At 39.7% G+C, this 19996-nt stretch overlaps 2 protein-coding genes across 6 annotated transcripts; both read left to right on the forward strand.

Annotated features, from left to right (window-relative positions):
* Positions 1129 to 8572, forward strand: LOC8085396 (probable WRKY transcription factor 32). Of its 5 annotated transcripts, none has more exons than XM_021455484.1 (7): positions 1129 to 1281; positions 1373 to 2237; positions 2360 to 2452; positions 3437 to 3577; positions 3703 to 4423; positions 4668 to 4775; positions 7843 to 8572. In XM_021455484.1, exons 5-7 carry the CDS (start codon positions 4317 to 4319, stop codon positions 8336 to 8338), a joined length of 711 nt encoding a protein of 236 aa, XP_021311159.1. In that variant the 5' UTR covers positions 1129 to 1281; positions 1373 to 2237; positions 2360 to 2452; positions 3437 to 3577; positions 3703 to 4316; the 3' UTR covers positions 8339 to 8572. The 5 variants fall into 5 exon arrangements, with proteins under 5 accessions (XP_021311159.1, XP_021311160.1, XP_021311161.1 ...); XM_021455485.1 differs by having other exon boundaries at positions 1373 to 1586; positions 1999 to 2237; positions 2360 to 3577; XM_021455486.1 differs by having other exon boundaries at positions 1359 to 2237; positions 2360 to 3577.
* LOC8057712 (probable WRKY transcription factor 30) lies at positions 14491 to 19973 on the forward strand. The gene is made up of 3 exons (XM_002456502.2): positions 14491 to 14795; positions 17053 to 17157; positions 19347 to 19973. Exons 1-3 carry the CDS (start codon positions 14641 to 14643, stop codon positions 19879 to 19881), a joined length of 795 nt encoding a protein of 264 aa, XP_002456547.1. The 5' UTR covers positions 14491 to 14640; the 3' UTR covers positions 19882 to 19973.

Consider the following 19996-nt stretch of genomic DNA (forward strand, 5'->3'; position numbering starts at 1 on the left):
GAAAATAAAAATAAAAAATAAAATTACTAAGAAGAAAAATATAATAATAAACATGATTAACAAAGATAAAAAGTGCATAGAGCAAATAAAATAAATGAATAATTTAAATAAGGATAAAAAGAAGATTAAAAGGAATTACAATATAAAATAAGAATGAAGAAAAATAGAAAACATAAAAAGAAAAAAGAAAAACAAATAGAAGCATGGAAGAACAATAAAACTAAAACCAAAAGAAAAAGAAAATAAAAGGTAAAATTAAAACAAGAAAAGAATAAGGAAAGGACAGAAAATAAAATAAAATCGAAAAACAAAAATTGAAAATAAGTGAAAAAAGGAAGAATATAAATAGAAAAAAATAACAATAACAATAAAGAAACATAGAGTATGTGGATTTTAAAACCCGTAACAACGTACGGGCATTAACCTAGTTATTATAAAAATTTGATGGTAGCCTATTTAATGTGATGCTTGATTCATATTTCATAGCAATCCTAATCTAAATAAAAAAGTAATGCTAGCAACAACCTTCTCATGTTTTAATATAATACTGAGGTATATTAAGAGGTAATATTAGAGTGAGATAAAGTTTAACTAATTTCTATTATTATTATTAAATAAATATGTCTTCAAGCTATATATTATTGTAAATATTAACTATCTAATACTGTAGATGTTATGGTTATCAATAAAATAAATTATGGACTTTAAATTTTATAAAAAAGATAAATATAAATAGATATGTAACATTATGTCATCACTTTCTAAGGTCATTTTATGTTTTTCTTCCGTTGCAACGTACAAGTATATTTGCTAGTTTGAGTCTAATTAGTCTATGATTAGATGTATTATCAAATACAAAAGAAAATACCACACGCAATCGCGAACTAAAAAAAAGGCCTAACCTGTTGCCATCCTTAGGTTCATATGGCTGAAGTAGCATCAGCGAGTAGAGTAGAGACACTATAGATGAACTTAACTTACAGCCCAGCGAATGGCAGTTTAAAGCCTTGAAGGAGAAAGCCCACAACTTCGTGAACCGCTGTCCGCAGCCCATGCAGCCCAGTTTTGCATAGCGGACTAACGAAAAATGGTTCAGCCCGCGTACAGCCCACGAAAACTTCCGACCGCGAAACGCGGGAGGGCATCGACGGCGGCGGCACCGACGGGAGGGGCCTCCGCACGGCGACGGCGACGCGGGAGGGTCGGAGGAGGCGGACTGGTGGTGGCCTCTCGGACACTTCCTGCGACGGAGCGGATCGTGCAAGGAGATGCAGGTTTCAGGTTTGCTCCTTGGCTTCAACCGTTTCTGCGAGCCCCAACCGTTCCATACTTTCCGACCCAAACTGTTTACTTAACAGCTTTAGGATCCCAGAATTTCAGCCCAGCTCGGTCAGCTACATCCTTGCTGAGTGGACGAGTGGTGACTGGTGAGTCCGGCTTCATGATGAATCCTGGATGCCTCATCTCCTGGTTTTGGGCCCAATCCCGCAGGCGAAAATTAGGGTGATTGAGCAATCGGTTTTTAAGGAGCTAGGGTGGTCGCGAACTCGCGATCTGAAACCAACATAGTTTTCATCGCGTATCAGGTAAGCCAAGCACATCTATAATTAATTTCATACATACATAGATATGGCGTGAAATGAGTGTCAGGCAACCATTCGTACGACTCTGACATGATTGGCAACAGATGCAAGATGTTTAGTAATAACGACAGAGAAGTGACTAAGGGTTTGTGCTTATAAACTATTCGGCAACATTTGAGTGCACTGGGGGTTACTTGTGGGCCATTGTCCAAATCAGCTTACTTCCAGAAGATTTCTTTGTCTTCCTTTTTCAAAGGGATAGAATCACTTTTCGTATCATGGCCTGTGCCATGACTCAATGACCTCATATGAACACACATGTGAATTGTGCTGGTTTTCTAAAGTGGTCTTCATTACTGGGACACGGAGTTTTATTCCAGAACTATTCCAACTGTCGGTTTGCCACTTGTTTTAGATAATTAACCGGGCAGGGCACAATGAAGTCTATGGTGCTGTGGTTGAGTAGTTGCAGTCTGAAGTACAGTGATGTACATCAACAAAAGTGGTATTGCAACGAATCCAGATCCTACTTCTGCAGACCAATTTTCAGAAAAGCTATCTGAAGGCATGATCAGGGGAGGGAACCTTTTGGACTATGAAGCTAGTGTCTGTCCCATTACTAGTTTATCACGGTGCTCACATCATCTGAAACATGTAAGAATCCCGTCACCCTCTTCCCTCTTTTACACTGCGAATATTTTAGCTGGGAAAGTATATTGTATCATTCAGATTGATGATGCTCACACTGCGTTTACTTCATTGTATTTGTTGATCAGATTTGGAAAGATTTGTGGGGAGAGTTCTGCACTACTTTTGACCTAGAATTCAATTCAAAGATGGTTAAAACAGTCACAATTGTGTATACTCATGTAAGTTGAGAAAAAGGCTTGACTGGTGCCTTGCTGTTACTTTAGTCATAAAAAAAATTGATTAATGAACATGGAATTAACGTCAATACAAACGCAATCAGCTATTTACACAAAGGCTTCAGACTAACCGTAGCTTTGTACAATAAAAAAGCGGTCAAAATGAGAATAGATAACCACTACAGGTGAACTTATGACAGCAACTTTGGATTGTTCATGAGTGGTACCTTGCGTACTGTTTTCAAAAGGTCATAGATTTTCTATCAGGTCTCACACCAACCACACACAGCATGTATCACATTTCACTTGATATATATTAATTTCAGATAGTGATCACTAGTGTTTTTTATGAGAATAGTGATCAGTAGGATTTGTTCTTTCTTGTTAGACCATCCAAGCGTATATCTTGGTGTACTCAAGGGCTTAAAAATGCATAATGCTATCTGTCTTGTACTCTTTGATTGAGCTTTGGAAACTTCTAATGCAAGCATATGAGAATGGTACAAGATTACTAAGGTAAGATAGTGCCTTGCAAATATCCATGTAGAAGTTCAGTTCGGCAGTCTCTTTGGCTCAAAATCAAGAACTCAAAGGAACTATATTAGCTACAATACCAATGGAAGTATTGTGTGCTTCTACTCGTGTTTATAGAATGGCATTGTTTACTTATAGGTGTATATATAGCGCCTTGCACATTACTAGTAAATCTCATTACTATCTCTATGTTTTTTCTAATGTGCTGCAATCTAAAATACATAAATCTGGAGTAGACAAATCTATATGATTTTCTATAATTTACTTATACTAATTCCACCAATCTTAGGCCTCAAAAAGTATATGTGTCCTATGCAAATTTGCAATTTTTCATGCAACTACAATGAAAGTGAGCACCAAACTATATTTAAATTACAAACAAGGAAACTGATTTAACCAAAATTATGAGATTTGGGAATCCCAGAAGCTAAGCTTGGATCCTGTACATTTCAGCATGTACATATCTAGAAGTTTTAACCACTGACGAGACCTGAGAATCTAAGAGAGGAGCCTTTTCATGCTGGACTAAGAAGATGTCCATTCATCTACCCATGTGCATCCTATCAAAAGGCTACCTTACAGTTCATCACATAAGTAAGCCTCAGGTGCTGATATGTCAATCTTGTTGAGATTCAAATATGGCATAAAAATGTTATCTATTGCACCCTAAAATATGGATATATATGTGTTATTTCTGATGAATATCTGACTCACTGCAGAGGTTGTTTTTGGCAACTGGTCACAGCAGAGGCAGCAAACAGCAGTACATTAGCACCAGTCATCGTCAAACCATACCTGTGAAGTTCTCTTTATATTATGGAGCCTAAACATTGAGGACAATCTATTTCTCCAGAAACATGTAGATGTGCAAAGTGAAATGCGATAATCAAACCTGTCTTGAAGGTCTTCACTGCCGCAAGAATAAAAGACAATAATATGCTACTTGTGTCTTTCTTTTACCCTAAGAGACCTGAACAGGTGCAACCATGCATGTCACGTTGCATACATGTTGCCATGTTGGTTGAGTTCAAAAGTCCAAAACACGGTTATTAGAGTCAAGCGTAGATTTAAAATTCTGGAAGCAAGCATGCACCACCAACTCCAGGTCAAGGTTATCTGTGCATATATGAGCTACAGGCTGTGCTTGTCTGCAGCACTAGACAAGGAGAATAAAACTCATCATCTCCACTTCGCACCAGCCAAGGGCTCAGCGTTAATTGCTGAGAATCCATTGGGAGCTCTGCAATCGCAAGGTAATTTGCTGTCACCAACGCGCATCCTTGTTGAGAGGCCATATCGATCAGTTTGAAGACGTTGCAAGAGGCCAGCCATCATGGCTAAGAGGGATGACTACATGGACAGCTCTTGCGGCTGCTCTAATGGAACCCCTAAAAGGCTGGTGCAGGATTGTAGCAGTTATGCACAGGCACATGCTAAGAAGTAAGTCTAAGTCATGTTATATATACTAAACAGAGTTAAGTATGTGCACACTATATATACTAAACAGAGTTAAGTATGTGCTGCAAATGAAATTATGATAAATATGGAAGGAAAAATAGTTAGCTCTGTGCACTTTCAGTTATTTCTTTTGCTCCACATGATGTTCCTAGTTCTTATTACTTGTGCTATTCATTTTGTTTCTTGTTATGTTTTCAAGTTATTAACGGTACTTTCCTGAAAGTAGGAAGGTTCGCATTAGCACAAGAACTGAGTACACATACGCACCGTATCATGATGGCTATCAGTGGAGGAAATACGGACAAAAGATGATCCGGGGCAATGCATACCCAAGGTATGTCTAATTAATCATTCAATCTTTTATCTTGCATTTTCTAACAAGTGGAGTTAATAGCTACAGACTCTTGTAATATGTTAACTATGTTGAAGTCCAACAATTCATTACTTAAGAACTACTACCTAGGCTAATTAGCACTGATGCTCATCGGCTGAAATAGAACTGATCCATATACAATCAGTTAAGTCACACATGGTCCAACCAGGCCATGCTCTTTGGGTCTTACAGAAGCTTCTTAATATATAGGGGACCCAAGAAGAGCTTAAAAACGATAGAGATATAAGTGAAGATGTATCCCTTACCTAAATTAACATAGCAAGTACAAATATTGAAGCTTACTTGCTGTAAATAGTGGACGTTTACTGTAGACCTGATCAGTCTTGCCGTATTAGCTATAATACACGTGACTGATCTGGCTTGGTCAGCTTATCTTTCCAAGCCTGAAAGCTGGCTTTCTGGTCACAAACATAGTTTAATGGCAAGTGTGTTTGGGAATACAATAAAAAAATCTGGTGCATGTACATTTATGATTTATTAGGTTGCTGTCTTCCCTGTAGCAGCCGGTTCCTCTCAGGCTGTAGCGTTTACCTTTATGTTGTCGTGTAGCTAAAAGTCACATGCCAGAATGGGCATTTTTAAGAAGTGGAATAAACCCGAGAGGAAAAAGAGGAAAGAGCTAAGCACCATATGTTGAGGGAATCATTACACACTCTGCTTTGTACACTTTGTTTATTAGTGCAGAACACAAATTAGTTTCCTAATTAGCATGCAGAACCATGGATGAGATATTTAATGCTCTCCAGACCCAACTTGCTTTTGAGTAAACCACGGTTCTTCTATTTCTTTTTGTTTTTTTTTGCAATGATTGATGGTATAGTATTTTCTAAAAAGGATGATTGGCGATACATTGTACCATACTAGTGGCTCCAACTAATGGGCTGATACAACATGAATGACTTGATGTCTAGGACTAGGTTTTTATACAAATGCATAATGTGAATATAATATATTTTGAGAGAGAAAGTGTTATTAAATCGTAATAATCGAACCTATTTGTATGGGTACCGATTAGACAACTAATTATGATTAGTCATCGATTAGATTCGATTAGTCGAGTAATCATATGCTGTACAAATCTACTAAGTCGTCCTTGCGTTTGAGCGGTAACAAGATCAGCACTTGATTAGCGACGGAAGAGGAGCAGGACGTCCCAACACCGTGCATTGATCTTGCCGCTGCTTGATCAGCTTCATGGTTCGCAACCACTCCATGTCCAACAGCTGCATGTGTGCCACCTCCGGTCCATCTGCAGCATCTCTAGCTCGCTCTCATGGTTGCTGCCAGCCCATGCCAGAGACAGCTGACAGAAGCTTGAGAAGAATGAATTCTGCAGAGTCTGGCGGCGGTTTATGGATGAATGAATCTGGTGAGAGCCTGCGGTGAGCGGCTTAGATGATGATAGCCAGCAGTGGAGCAAGCGCGAGCCGGTGCGAGGATGAGAGTTTGCGGTGCTAGCTTCGGCGGCACGAGCGTGAACTCTGGAGTCTAGTCCAGAACACAACCATATATATACTGAAAACCTAATGGATCAAACTACTTAGCCCAACTGTTCAAGCGTTGGTCCTTCCGGTTAGTCATCCACATGCCCTTGATCAGACAATTCATAATCATGATTTAGTCACTGATTAGTCGGATGACTGGGTTTCTAGTAGACCTAATCGTATCGAAGTGCCTAATCGAGGTTTAGGGTTTGGATTAGTTGTCTGATTTAATAACTATAAAGAACGGTAGCACACAAGTATGATGGATCATCGTCTACATTAATGATTTAATGCTTCTACACAGGAGTGTGCAAATAATCCTGTAGATAGATGACAAAAGGTTAAATTTGCACCCCCTGTCTTCAACCATCATTTTGATTGATAGCAAACCTAACGCTCCCACCCCCTCCCTCTCAAAGTAACTCATTGTCTAAAATGCATCGCAGATATTTTCTTTTATCACTGTTGCAGCTTATGCAAGCTCAACCAACAATTGGAGTTTGGGATTGAACATCATGAGATTTCGAGGAGAATCAATTATATTATGCAATGCTTTCAATTTGTGCATGGGGTTTTTAGCTAGGTTGATTTTTTTATGGACTTCCAAACTTTGCATTTCTGCCAAAGAGTTAGAAAACCATTGGAATCCATAGGAATGCAGTGCTATAAAGAAACCTAACACCCACAGACACGGTACTAAAATAGAAAAGGGATACTTTAGAATGGTGCAAATTCTGGCAGCAAGCTAAGGGGGGCACATTTCATATCTGACAGGTAGCAAAAGACCAAGATTAGCATATGGACGCAACCTTTTTTTTTAATAAAATAATTGAACAGTAACTAGTAGCATCGAATGTACAGATCAGCATATGTATGACTAGTGGTGTACAAACTATTTTGTGTTATGTAAATGTTATGGATGCAATTTTCTTTTGTCAAATTTATTTAGTAGTTGAATCTAGATTTAACCAGCAGCTACCGATTTTTCTTATTTTAAGCACATGTAGGAAAATGTTACTTCCTATGCCTTTGTATATACTCACTTCATTCCAAATTTTAAGTTGTTCTGACTTTTCTAGGTGCATAGCTTTATCTACACATCTAGATATATATTATGTCTAGATACATAGTAAAAGCTATGTATCTAGAAAAGCCAAAACAACTTATATTTGGAATGGAGGGAGTATCATATTAGAGGTAGTAGTGTACTATCATTATAGTATTGGTGATGTTAGATCCTCTAGTGTCTAGTGTATGCATGTGATATCCAGTACTTGGGGAAACTCCCAGCATTGGGGTATGATATCTAGAGCATGCCCCTGCATTGGAATCCCCCTTTGGAGTTTGGAGTTAATAATGCATGTCGGCATGATTAACTATTCTGAGCCAGGCAGACAACGCCACGTGTTGTCATGTGTCATGTTTTTGGCTTTTACATGCATGTTGGTGACCTCTTTTGTGAGCATTTTCCCTAGGGCATGGAAAAGTGAACTCTAAACAACTCTTGGTGTCTACGCATGCAGGTGCTACTATAGGTGCACATACCATCAGGATCATGGCTGCCCAGCAACCAAGCATGTGGAGCAAACCAATTCCCAGGATCCACCATTGTTCCGGGTAATCTACACAAATGAGCACACATGTTGCAGCACCCATGTCTCAGATTACATGGCTTCATCTATACACATCCAACAGATCGCCGATGCTTCTTTGAGAAAGGTAGAGGTGGAAATACCTAGCCTGACCCACTGTTTTGATGGCCACGGATTGATAAAAGAAGAGAATGATGCCATCATCTCCTCGCTCACGGCCATCAGTGATTATGATGTTGCAACATCAGATGGTGGGCACGCAGCCGTTCAAGAGGACACACCTGCTCGGATGTCCAGAAGCAGCAATGAGGCTAGCCCTTCGATTTCACCTGTACTGTTGCCGGCATCCGATAACCTGAAAACAGATTTCATTGAGCAACTGGAGCCTCAATGGTTCGAGCCTTTGGATTTGGGTTGGTTCATATAATAAGCAGACTGGTTGATCTATCATCTATTACTAAACAGTAAACACATCCATAACCATCCTGCGGTGTTTAGGACATCTGGACATGCACTGTCAGAAAATATGTACTGCTCTGTTTACTATAGCTCTCTCTATGTATATGTTTTAATTAGTTTGAAGCCATACATATTTACTGATCTGGTATATCTTCATTTTTGTGAAGTAACATGTAATGTACAAGCAGGTGTGCACATTTTATATCTTCACGGGAACAAAATTAGGGCGTGTTGGCTTTTACTAAAGCAATGCTGCTAAAGCTGCTGCTGTAGGCGTACTCTGATGAACTACTGTGTGCAGCTGATTCAAACAGGCCATTAGTTAGTAAATGTTGCTTAATAAAAAAACTGTAAATACCCACTAGAAGATAGTACACCATAACCCTTTCGTTTTTTTCTGTTGATTTCTAAAAGCTGATTTTGGATTGTTGATTTTGAATAACTGTTGCGTTGTAACATCTTCAAGAAAAAAAACTTTTGCGCCTTTTTATACTTTATCATCCCTAGCGCGTCCATGTGCGTTGTAAAAACATCTTCTTAAATACAAAGATATGCAAAACTTTTGCGTATTTGAGAAAAAAATAACTGTTGCATTCAAAAAAAGATTTTGAATAACTGGATTTTTACAAGCTGAGGTGGTTGGTCATGTATTTTGGAAGTGCTGGTCTGCAGTTTTTCTTGTGTAATTTTCCTGTTTGCTTGAATTTATCAGCTAGAATAGTGTTTCACTCACAACAAATCAGTATCAGGGGTGTCTATGTTTTCTATAATTTTAGCTATCTGTTTCTATTATTGTTCCTAAATCTTTTTTCCACATTAATTAGTATTTAATAATAAGTGTGTATGTACTTGTACGTTGTGACCAGATGCATATTCTTCTCGTAGCTGGTTCAGAAACATGACACAAATAAAAAGTGTGTAAAATATGTGTAAAATAGATGCGTAGAAAAAAGCAAGTTTCTATAGCCAAATCATATCTTGTATGACATCAAGGATAGCAACCACCAAGCCTCACAGTAATCAAAACAATGAATTAGCAATATTATCATGAAAGATATCAATGTCCCCATCTCCTAATTCATTGCCTTTTTTTGACATAGCAAGTTGCTTGACCGACGTTTGCATTTTAGCTTTCATTTCATATTGGTGATGACTATCTATATACAGAGCACTGTCATGAGGTAAACCTCTCTGTTTTTTTTCTAATCTTTTATAAACACTGGAGGATCATTCGCTCAAATTACAACGGTATGAATGCAAATGGTTCCTCTTTAGCAATATCTCCTTTTTCATCTTAAAAAACACAGGATCATGTAATTTTCACTTATATGCCATTTTGAGGAAATATATTAACATCTACAATAACACAAAACACACTATCAAAATATATTTTATTGAGTGCAAATAGCTTGACAACGTAGGTGTCAGTGTATTCTTTTATATAAGCTTTGATCCAAACTAGATAGTTTGACTTAGGACAAAACTGAAAGAGAACTTATATTACTTTGAGGTAACAAAATATATGAGAAATAATTTGAGGTGGATGCGTGTACTAGGCACGCCGAGGGTATCTAATCAGTCGGGGGCCTCTCGGGGCCAGGAGATGTGCAGGTGCTGGTGCAGTGCACACTCACGTACGTCTGGCCTGTCCCGAGGTTGCCGGGCAAAAGACAGCCAGCGCGCGGCGGGTGCAACAAACCATGCATGTTCCAGCCTTCGGCCTTCCAGGCGGCGCCGGTGCTCCGACGATATCAGGCCGACGCGTGGGCGGCCGCCGAGACTCGTAGCTCGGAGACTCGCCGGACCACCAGTCCACCACAATTCACATCCAGCATGGTGTCACCTCGGGTTTTTTTACGCCAGATGATGGCCGCGAGATCCGCGTCTCAACCTGGGGTTCGGGCCGTGTGGACCTCGACCTGTGCGTTATCAGATCTCGACTAGATTAGGAGAAATCCACTTTCTCCGGCTGGCAAATGCAGCAGAACATTGTTTATGGTTGGTGTGGTGGCCACTGGCCATTTTCTGGAGGAGGACTGGACCTGCTCCCAAAACCACGTGCGAATTCCTTCGGTCTCAGATGCATAGGGAAGCAAATGCTCTGTCACGATCAGCTGAAGAGCATTGTTTAATCGTCATCGGCATCGACATCCAGCTTTGTTTAGCTTGCCACTTGCATTATTTTACTCTTCTGTGTCTTCTCTCATGGCGACCCCGAGCCGATAACCTATGTTAATGACGAGATTAGACTAGTGATTCGATCCATATATGAGATGCTTTGTCATCGTCACCATGTCCCCAACCTTTTGGCTGCATCTCAGGTTCTCTGCTCGGCAATAAGCGGGGGTCAGTCAGACTGTCGAACGGTCATGCTAAGGTCAAACCATGAATGAAATTAGTTAAACTAAGTGTTATTATGCGCTGCTTAAATCAATATGAGATGCTGCGATATAGGTGTGGGCGGCGTTCAGAGGTGAAGCTTGATGACGCTAATAAGAGCCTCGACGAAGGGAAGCAGCGAGACGGGAGACACAAATGGAGGCAAGGCGAGGAGGGGAAAAGGGCGGTGCACTGACGTTGAGGCAGAAGCGAGGGAGGTGACATGGGTGGCAAGAGGCAAGCAGATAAAAAAGAGAGAAGAAAGAAAGGAGAAATAGGACGAAAGAAAAATAAAGAAAGAAAAGAGAGGAAAATAAGGGTATCATAAATATTTCACTTTTATCTATACCACGAGAAGCTATTTTATCGCTTCTAGAGAGGAGATGTCTCCAACCCACTTTTTATCTAGTTATTTTAGCGAATGTTCTTCTAGAGGACATGCCCGTTACCAAATAAAGTTGTTCCATAGAGGAGTCAGAGCCACACAAGTTTTAGGCCATGTTTAACAGATTTTCCAGAGCTTTCTTTGTAGGAGCTTTACCAAATAGTTCTGTGAAGTGATTCTCTAAAATAAACTAAGAGGTTCGGAGCTAAAAAGTAGATTCTCCTTGTAGTGATTCCCCATCGTGATTACTGAGAGCGTATATATTTCTCTTATATCTCAATCTTCGGTCACCAATGTCCTAGGGTTGGTGATGTGATATATAACTAAGAGTCAAATGCACCAGTAGCCCTCAAACTTGTAGGGACGTGTCACATAGTCCACGAATTTTGAAAATGCATTTCTAGGTCATTAAACTTGTTAAGTGATACACCACAGGTTCATACCAGCTACATGGGCATTTCTCATTGATATGGCAAGGCAACATGCCAAGTATATATTTTTTACTTTTAACCCATAATAGTTATTTTTCTTTAAAAACTTGCATGGTTGGCTGTGTGTGCGCATTTTCCGGTCGTGATGAGGTATCTGCATGGGAATGGAGAGCTTCTATGTGGTGCTTGGTGGGCGATGGTAGGGTGATGCCGTGTGCTAGAGGTTCCTGCAAAGTTAGCAAGAGGTCGGTACGGTACAAAGTGGCCAATAGAAATACTTTGTTTCTTTGGTTTATTCAGAGACCTTCAGATTTGGCTACTGAAAGCACTCACTTTGATGTGTTGTTTTCTCAGTAAGGCGATTGAGTTGTGTCATAGAAATTGTCGTCTGACTAGTAGATCAATGTTTTTTGTGTGTGTGGTGGGGGAGGGGGGGAGGGGGGACCAAATGTATAGGATATGATACACAAATTTATACTGTTTTAGGTGTGAGTTACTCTACGTCTAGTGGAGAATGCTTCTCGTATACTATATGTTTGGGGTTTGTATGGACGCCGATGAGTCTGTCTAGGGTTCCTAGCTATGAATGAGTCACCCTACCTCTCCTTATATAGCCTGAGGGTTGAGCTACAAATGGAATATCAAATGGTATCAATATACAGTTTTCTAGTTTATTACAATGATATCTATCAGATCCTAGGGATCAACATGACTTCCATGGTTCCCAAGGCTATCATGCGGATATCTTGCTTTCTTGCATCATGTCTGTCTTAGGCCTCTTCTTTAGCAGGCTTGGATCACATCATCTTTATCGAGCTTATCTCCTAGCAATGAGGGCACCTAGAGCCCAATACCGACATGTTGATTGAATCTTCACAGTCGGCGACTAGAGGCATTTGTTTTGCGTGTTGGCTTCATGATTTGCAGCGGACTGTGTCACCTATCCTTGCATAACAGTGGTTAGTCCAGAATAGATAGTGTTGGTAGATAGCGCAAGCAAAAATGATGTCGTAATAGCTATACAACTTGCAGCGGATTGCGATGACTTTTTCCTTGCATGGCAGTGGCTTGCTCGCACTACAACAAACCTCTTAATCCATGATGAAAAAATTCCATCTCAGATCACAAAAACTGTCACAAAGGAGTGTTTATGATGGTTTTAGATATCATCTGGATTTAGTGACACAAATTAACCTGTGTGACTTTCTTTTGGAAACCATCATAGATTAATACAATCCATGATGGTTCTAGACTGTCATAGAACAATCCCAGGCCCAGTTAGTCTAGTCCAAACCCAATGTCTATGACGAAAATAACGTCTTAGAAGAATTGCCACATCATAGATGCTTACATCACCGTACCAACCCATTTATTGAAGTCTAGACAAATGTTTTGATCCAAAGTTAAATGTGTAGTTTTAACACAAATGAGACAATTTAATTAATCAAGCATGCTGATACATACAATATCTCATGTTTTTGTCTAGCATCAAATCAGATACAAAGTATCAAGTTCCATACAAGTCTCAAGCTCTCATGTTTTTGTCTAGCATAAAAAATAGATTGGTGCAGGGCATGCCTTTATAGTGGCGCAAGAAGTGACTATGGGTGTGTTGACTTGATAGTTTTGTCATCCATGACATGGTGTTGGGCTAGTTTTGGAGTATCATCACTTGTGCCTCCTTTTGCCGAGGGGGTAGTGGCGTGGTTCGGCGGTGCATTTTTGTTGTGCGGGCTGTGTTAATGTCTCAACCCAACCACCTAGTGTAGTTATATTTTCAGTTATTATTAGTTGTTGCTATAGTTGTTAAGTCGTGTTGCTCTGTTGTGTTATTATTGTTGTTTTTATGTAATCTAGATTCAGTTTTTAACAGAATATAATAGGTAGCTCTCCTGTTCGATCCGTTTTTTTTTTAAAAAAAACTTGTGCGGTTGTTTGACATTGTCATACTGAGGATATTCATCAGGATTCAGGGGTGAGTTGGGTGACAGGATGTATCTAGACTAAAAATACTTGTCGTCAGAAATAAGCAGATCAGCGGTGAGCTGGATAGCCGAAAGGTACACTCATAAGTCTGCTAGTTTTTGTCCCCAAAGGATAAAAAATCTCTGCTGTTGCACAGAAAAAAATATTAGATCAAGTGCAGAGCACACTTGGTCGTCAGGCAATTTATGTAATACATTCATGGGCGCGCACGAAGCCCTTCAGATCAGATCACCGCATTATGTTTTCATCAAATATCTCTGCACTATATATATAGACCACCCATTCTGTTAGCAGTTACGTCAAAATGTTCTGTAAACAGCACCGAACGTGGGACTGGCTCGGGATTGGTGGACTGATCGATCCACTGTCCTGATTCACAAAAGCGCCTAACCCCACTTGGCAATTCATCTAATCTGCTGGCACCCACTGTTCGTGCACTGTCCTTTCCTGCAATTTGCCTATATTTTTGTTTCTGAAAGCAGCAATCTAAGTGTAAATAAACACGCACGCATCACACCTAGGTTGGAGCTTCGTCCTCAGTGCGCAGCATATGGCAATCATAGACTTCATAGTACTAGAGAAACCTCATAAATAAAAAATATAACTTGAGGAACCAATTAAACCAAATTGGAATATACAAATCAAGTGTTGAAACTCTGTATGCATGATGATGGCCAAACTCAAAAAAGAAAATGGCAATGTTCCTCTAGAGAATAGAGACCCATACACAATGGGTACATGATTATTGGGTGGCAGATTCATCTGCTCGAATCTAATATCTGTAACACTACTAAACTTATCAAAAGACCCCGCAACCATCTTGACTTGGAACGAAAATGGAACCATAAAGTATTAGTCACGTTGTACTGCACCGAGTAGCCGAGCTCAAAACTAAAGCTAAAGCCCCTCCGGGTGGTCCGGTGGTGACCATGAAAGCGACATAGCTGGGTGTCTGCCCTCGCTCCCCTCCGCTTCGATTCCCACACACCTGCCGCGCAATACAGCAGTTGAGAGCGCAGGAGCTCCAAGGTAGCTAGCTAGGAGACGAGGAGGAAGAAGAAGAATAGGGTCGTCGCCGACTCCCCGCGCATGAAGAGGGAGCAGTCCTTTGAGTTTGGGGATCCCAGTGCCCAAGATGCTATGGGATCTGCTGCCTCGGAGTCGTCTTACAGCCCTCCCGGAGCTGTGTTTGGGCTCTCCCCACCGGAGTCGGCCTCGCCGCGCAGCGGCCGGCATAACAGAAGGTACACGCATAAACCCGATGAGCTGATAGATACTGTATCTTCTCAGCTCTTAATTTGCTAAACAAGTAGCATGCTTGTCTAGTGCAGTGTGGATTATCATGGCTATTAATCGGCTCCTTGCTTTCTTGCTTCTTTTGGGTCGTTTCCTTTTGTTAATTTCTCTACTTTTTGTTCTGACTGCCCTCTCCAGATCTTGATGAGCCTGCCTGCTAGTTGGTTTTAGTTCTGTGTATTGTTGCAGCGTTCTATCTTCATTTTTTTTTTTGCGAAAGAAAAGAGAGCTGCTCTATCTTCTTCATGTTCATATGTGCTACTAAATCTATCAGAATGTGTGTCTATAGATGGCCAGAGCTATATATTTCCGTCTTCAAGTTTGTGCCGATTCATAGACAAGATTTCAGGAAAGAAACAGTAACATACACTCAGAAGTCGATGCATGATCATAGGTCAATTCCCGTTTATATTAAATACAGATCGAGTACAGTTGGATAACCTCGTCGTACTATGTTTACAACTCAGACTTAATAGTTTATTTTGCTAAAAACAGTACAATACAGTGGCGTTGGAATTGGAAAGTAAGGGTCAACTACATGAATGCATATGCAACCCCATCTTCTTTCTCTCATACATCCTTCGATCCTAGCTACCAGACATGATGGCTAGCTAGTTCCATTCTTGAGTGTAACTATATTTCATGGACTGGGAAAATAACCTAATGCATGCATGATAAAGATATAAATTTGCGCATATGTGAGGATTCCATCCGCGCACTATGGTCAAAATACAGCATAATTTTTTTAAGAGATTAGAATCATCGTATAATCCTTTGTTGGGAATTCTTCATATTTCCCTTAGAAGAAGCATATTCTCCATCCCTCAGCCATGGCCATTTGTAGTGAGACTTCAAACCCCAAAGCAACCTTTTCCTATAACCTTTTCCCATAGTGGAGGGCTCCTTTGCTTAAGAGCCCTAGATAACCACTAGTACTACTAAACTTATGTGCTTTTGCACATTTTAATCATGCTTATATTGAAAAGGGCTGCACACATAGTGACCCCCTCACTATCCTCTATCATTCTTTTTTCTTTCCTTTGAACAGAAGTCTAGGATTGATTAAATTTTAGGACTTAAGCAAAAGCTACATTTCCCTTCCAAATGTGAAATAAGGAAATAGAAAGAGGTAGCACTGGATCATGTATGCAAAGTCGCCGGTTTTGATCATGCAACCGAAGGTCAGACATGAATTTATACTTCACGTGAATTTGGCATCATTGTAGGTTTCAAAATGGAAGGGTACTCCCTCCATTACAAATTATAAGTCGCTCCATCTTTTCTAGATATACAATAAATGTTATATTTTTAGACATAACATATATCTAGATGTATAGTAAAAGTTGCGTATCTATAAAACCTAGAATAACATATAATTTAGAATAGACAGTAAGAAATATGATGACTTTGTATACATAGCCACAGTCGTGTGGAAAAATCATGGCAGCGTATGCCTGAATATGCTTGACAAGTTCATCGCATATTACGTTCATGCATTCTTCATGGATCTACCAAGGAGAACAAAAGAAAGGAAGGATACATAAATAATTAGGACCAAGAGGTGACATTAATTTTTTTCTCTTTATTATGGTCCTTGGAAGGTATTTAAATCACAATTAAACTAATGATGCCTTGGACGTAGGTCGTCATTGTACCTTACTTCCCTAATACTACTATATACAATAGTAATATCAGTCTGCTTTCTTGATACCTTATAAGGATATATATAGTAAGAAAAGCATAACTCGAACCTGTTTGCATTCGTGCCCCAATTGTTTTTTGTTTCTTCTCACTACACAATAATCTCTAGTAGGGTCATTCTTTTCAGCAACGCTGACCTCCAAATTGATCACCGTATTACTCAATTACACAGTATATTAGTTATGGCACCTACTTTATATGATCCACTTGTAGGACTTCTTTGTACAAATGAACACAAGACATAATAGAAATCTTTCACCAAGCTATAAACATTGCGATTAATTCTCTATGAGCAATCTTATCTACGGTTTCTATATATATATGGTCCATCTAGATAGAACCTTTAAAGTTTTGCTTCCTAGTGCCACATGCTATATATCTCCATTTTTGTATTGTTACTCATGTTCTTATATCTCCTATAAAACACATATGGAATTATTGATAAAGTATAATTTTTGTTATACTTATCTTATTTACCTATATAGTTTTCAAATAATGTTGCAGGAGGGATAGACCTTCATGGGTCAGACTCACGTACACACCTTATTTTGATGGTCACTTGTGGCGAAAATATGGGCAAAAGAAAATCAAGGATGCTGAGTACCCTAGGTAATTGACTTGTCAAGTCTTTTTAATTGTATTAGTTCATATGGAAAACTGCTCCATCACCACTTGTTTTGATATCATTTGATTATTATACTCATGATGGATTTAAGACACTCTAATAAGAGAACAAACATGAGCATGTCAGCTTATTTTCTTTTCAATTGATCAAACTAGTCGGTAATCTAGTTGGTCATTTATGATATTTAAGGAAAAAAACAGCTCAATTTGACGACATAAACCCATTAAATCTTCAAAGATAACTATAAAAATCTTAAACATAAGGGATAAATTCAGAAGTTACAAAAAGAGAAGTGTTTATAATCCTCTCAACTATATGGCTTATTTCTCCCAAAAGATTAATAGTTAAGCATCTAGCTCTTTATATTCACTTTAGAAAGCACATTTTGAGGTACATTATTCACTTTAGAAATGCTTTTATTGGACGTCTTGTTCACCACAATTTTATTTTTGGAACAGTGAGAATTAATCATTCAATCAAGGTTGATATCTTTGTCATGTTTCTTATTTGTTGGGCCTATCTTTCATGGTTGGAAAAAAAAATTTGGGGCAAAAAAGAGATTACATGACATTGTTTGAGCTCAAAAAGTTATACAAGATCCCAAATGTGCGGTCAATCGTACAACGAAATAATATGTCCTGGAAGTAGCCGCACAAAATCCTATCTAGCACGGTCAATGCTTAATTATTAGCATGCATGGCTCCTTACATAACCCTTGAGTTATTAAATAAGTGTTACTCCATCTATTCTAAATTATAAGACATTTTATCTTTTCTAGATACGTAGCTTATAATACAATTAGATATGCGCTATGTCCAGTTATAGATATATATAGTAACCATAATTTATCTAGAAAAGTCAAAATAACATCTTATAATTTAGAATGAAGGGAGTAAGTTTCAGCATATCTTTCTAGTACCTCATAGTTCTTGATAAAGAAAAAGTGCATGACGCACTTCCTTGACCTCATGTCACACAACGATAGTTATATTCTTTGGTTGTACTTTAACCACCTCAATCTTCATGTACTGAGATGAAAAACTATTAATTTTTGGTCTAAATATATGTGAATTGAGGCGGATTAAAGTGCAGCCAAACATAAGGCCTAAGCTCAGCATGGATATTGTGTATCCTCATATATCGCCGCCTTTAATTTGCGCCACACAATGCTAGGTCGTCGATTAATTAGTCAACCATTGTCAACCCTATAGCAGGGGTTCAAGGATTAGGATGTTGTTGTTATCGACACTAAGCTCAATTCGAAGAGAAAGGGGAGCAGAAAGGAAGATGATGTTGCCACGGCAAGCAGGGCCATGTCCTCTCGTGATGAGGATGGCGCGGCAAGGTGGCCTTTAAGGATACAAGATGAAGCCTGATCTCATGGATAATGAATTCTTAGAGCAAAACATGAACGTGGGGGCATAGAATGGAGTAGCCATCTCGTGCTCAAATACTAGTAGATGGAGGCGGCGCGTAGGCATTGCACGGCTAGGACGAGGCTGCTAGCTGCTATATCTAGTTTATTGCTAATTTATTGCTTGATCCATATACTTCTTTAGTGGTTAACCCAAAGTTATATATTTTGATATCCCATCACGCAACCTAATCTAGCTCTATATGCAGTTACGCACCCTTTCTCCAAATAATTAGCTATAGATGGCCCTAGCTAGTTTGGATTCCTAGTAACATGCATCTTTTGTACTCAGCATCGTCATTTGGACATTAAAAAAGCACTTAATAAGCTGGCTTTGGATATGCTCGAGTAATGGCATTGAGAAGTGTACTTAGGCCAGTCTCAATGCATAGTTTCATGACACAGTTACCAAGACTATAAATTAGATAACCGAGCCACAAGAGTTTCATGGGGATGAAACTCCTCTCTCATCTTATGAAACTCCTTCATTTAATGATCTTGCCAAGTCAGCAATTTTGCTTATGTGGCACCCTATTTAATGTGCATGACACTCTTATGAAACATGCATTGAGACTAGCCTTATATACAAACTAAAGGTCAAAACGAACAAAATTAGTTGATTACATAACTCTTACATATAATGGATGGCTTGCTATAGTCTATAATAAGAAACAGTCAATATACATTGATCGATGCAGAAGATGAAAGATATTAATATGTTTCCTTTTCTAAAAAATAAAAATGCTGATGCCGCTGCAGGCTATACTTCAGATGTTCTTACCGTGAGGACAGGCAATGCCTGGCCTCTAAGCTGCTGCAGCAGAAGAACGGCGACGACCCACCACTGTACGAGGTGACCTACACGTACGAGCACACGTGCGGCGCACCGCCCGTCTCGTTCCCGGATATCGTGGCCGAGCCGCCGCCGGCCGCCAGGGAAGGTCTGGTGCTCAGGTTCGACTCCCCCGGCGGCCACGGCGGCCACGCACGGATGCAGCAGAACGGACACTGCCAGCAGTCCACGTCTCGGAGTCCGTTCATGATGCTCAGCTTTGGTTCCAGGAGCCAGACGCACGATCAACATCCTGCCGTCTTCCGCTCTGACTTGGAGGCCGGATCATCGTCGTTTCCCACCGAGGCGCCGCCGGCGCCGCCACCACCGGCAAACGGCGACGGTGGGGACATGCTCTCGACATTGAACTCCTTCGCATATGATTTCGACAATCAAATGCACTTCGGCGATCACACGTATTTACCTCATAATAATAGTAATTACGATTATGATGATTACTGATCAGATGTGTGTAAGCGCTGCGAATCGCAAGCCTGCTCGTTACAACATGTGGCGTCCTTTGATCTTTATTATGTGAAAGTATATTTATGAGAAACTGGTATATATATATATATAT

The sequence above is a fragment of the Sorghum bicolor genome, chromosome 3 (assembly GCF_000003195.3).
Source record: "Sorghum bicolor cultivar BTx623 chromosome 3, Sorghum_bicolor_NCBIv3, whole genome shotgun sequence".
In the NCBI taxonomy this organism is placed as follows: domain Eukaryota; kingdom Viridiplantae; phylum Streptophyta; class Magnoliopsida; order Poales; family Poaceae; genus Sorghum; species Sorghum bicolor.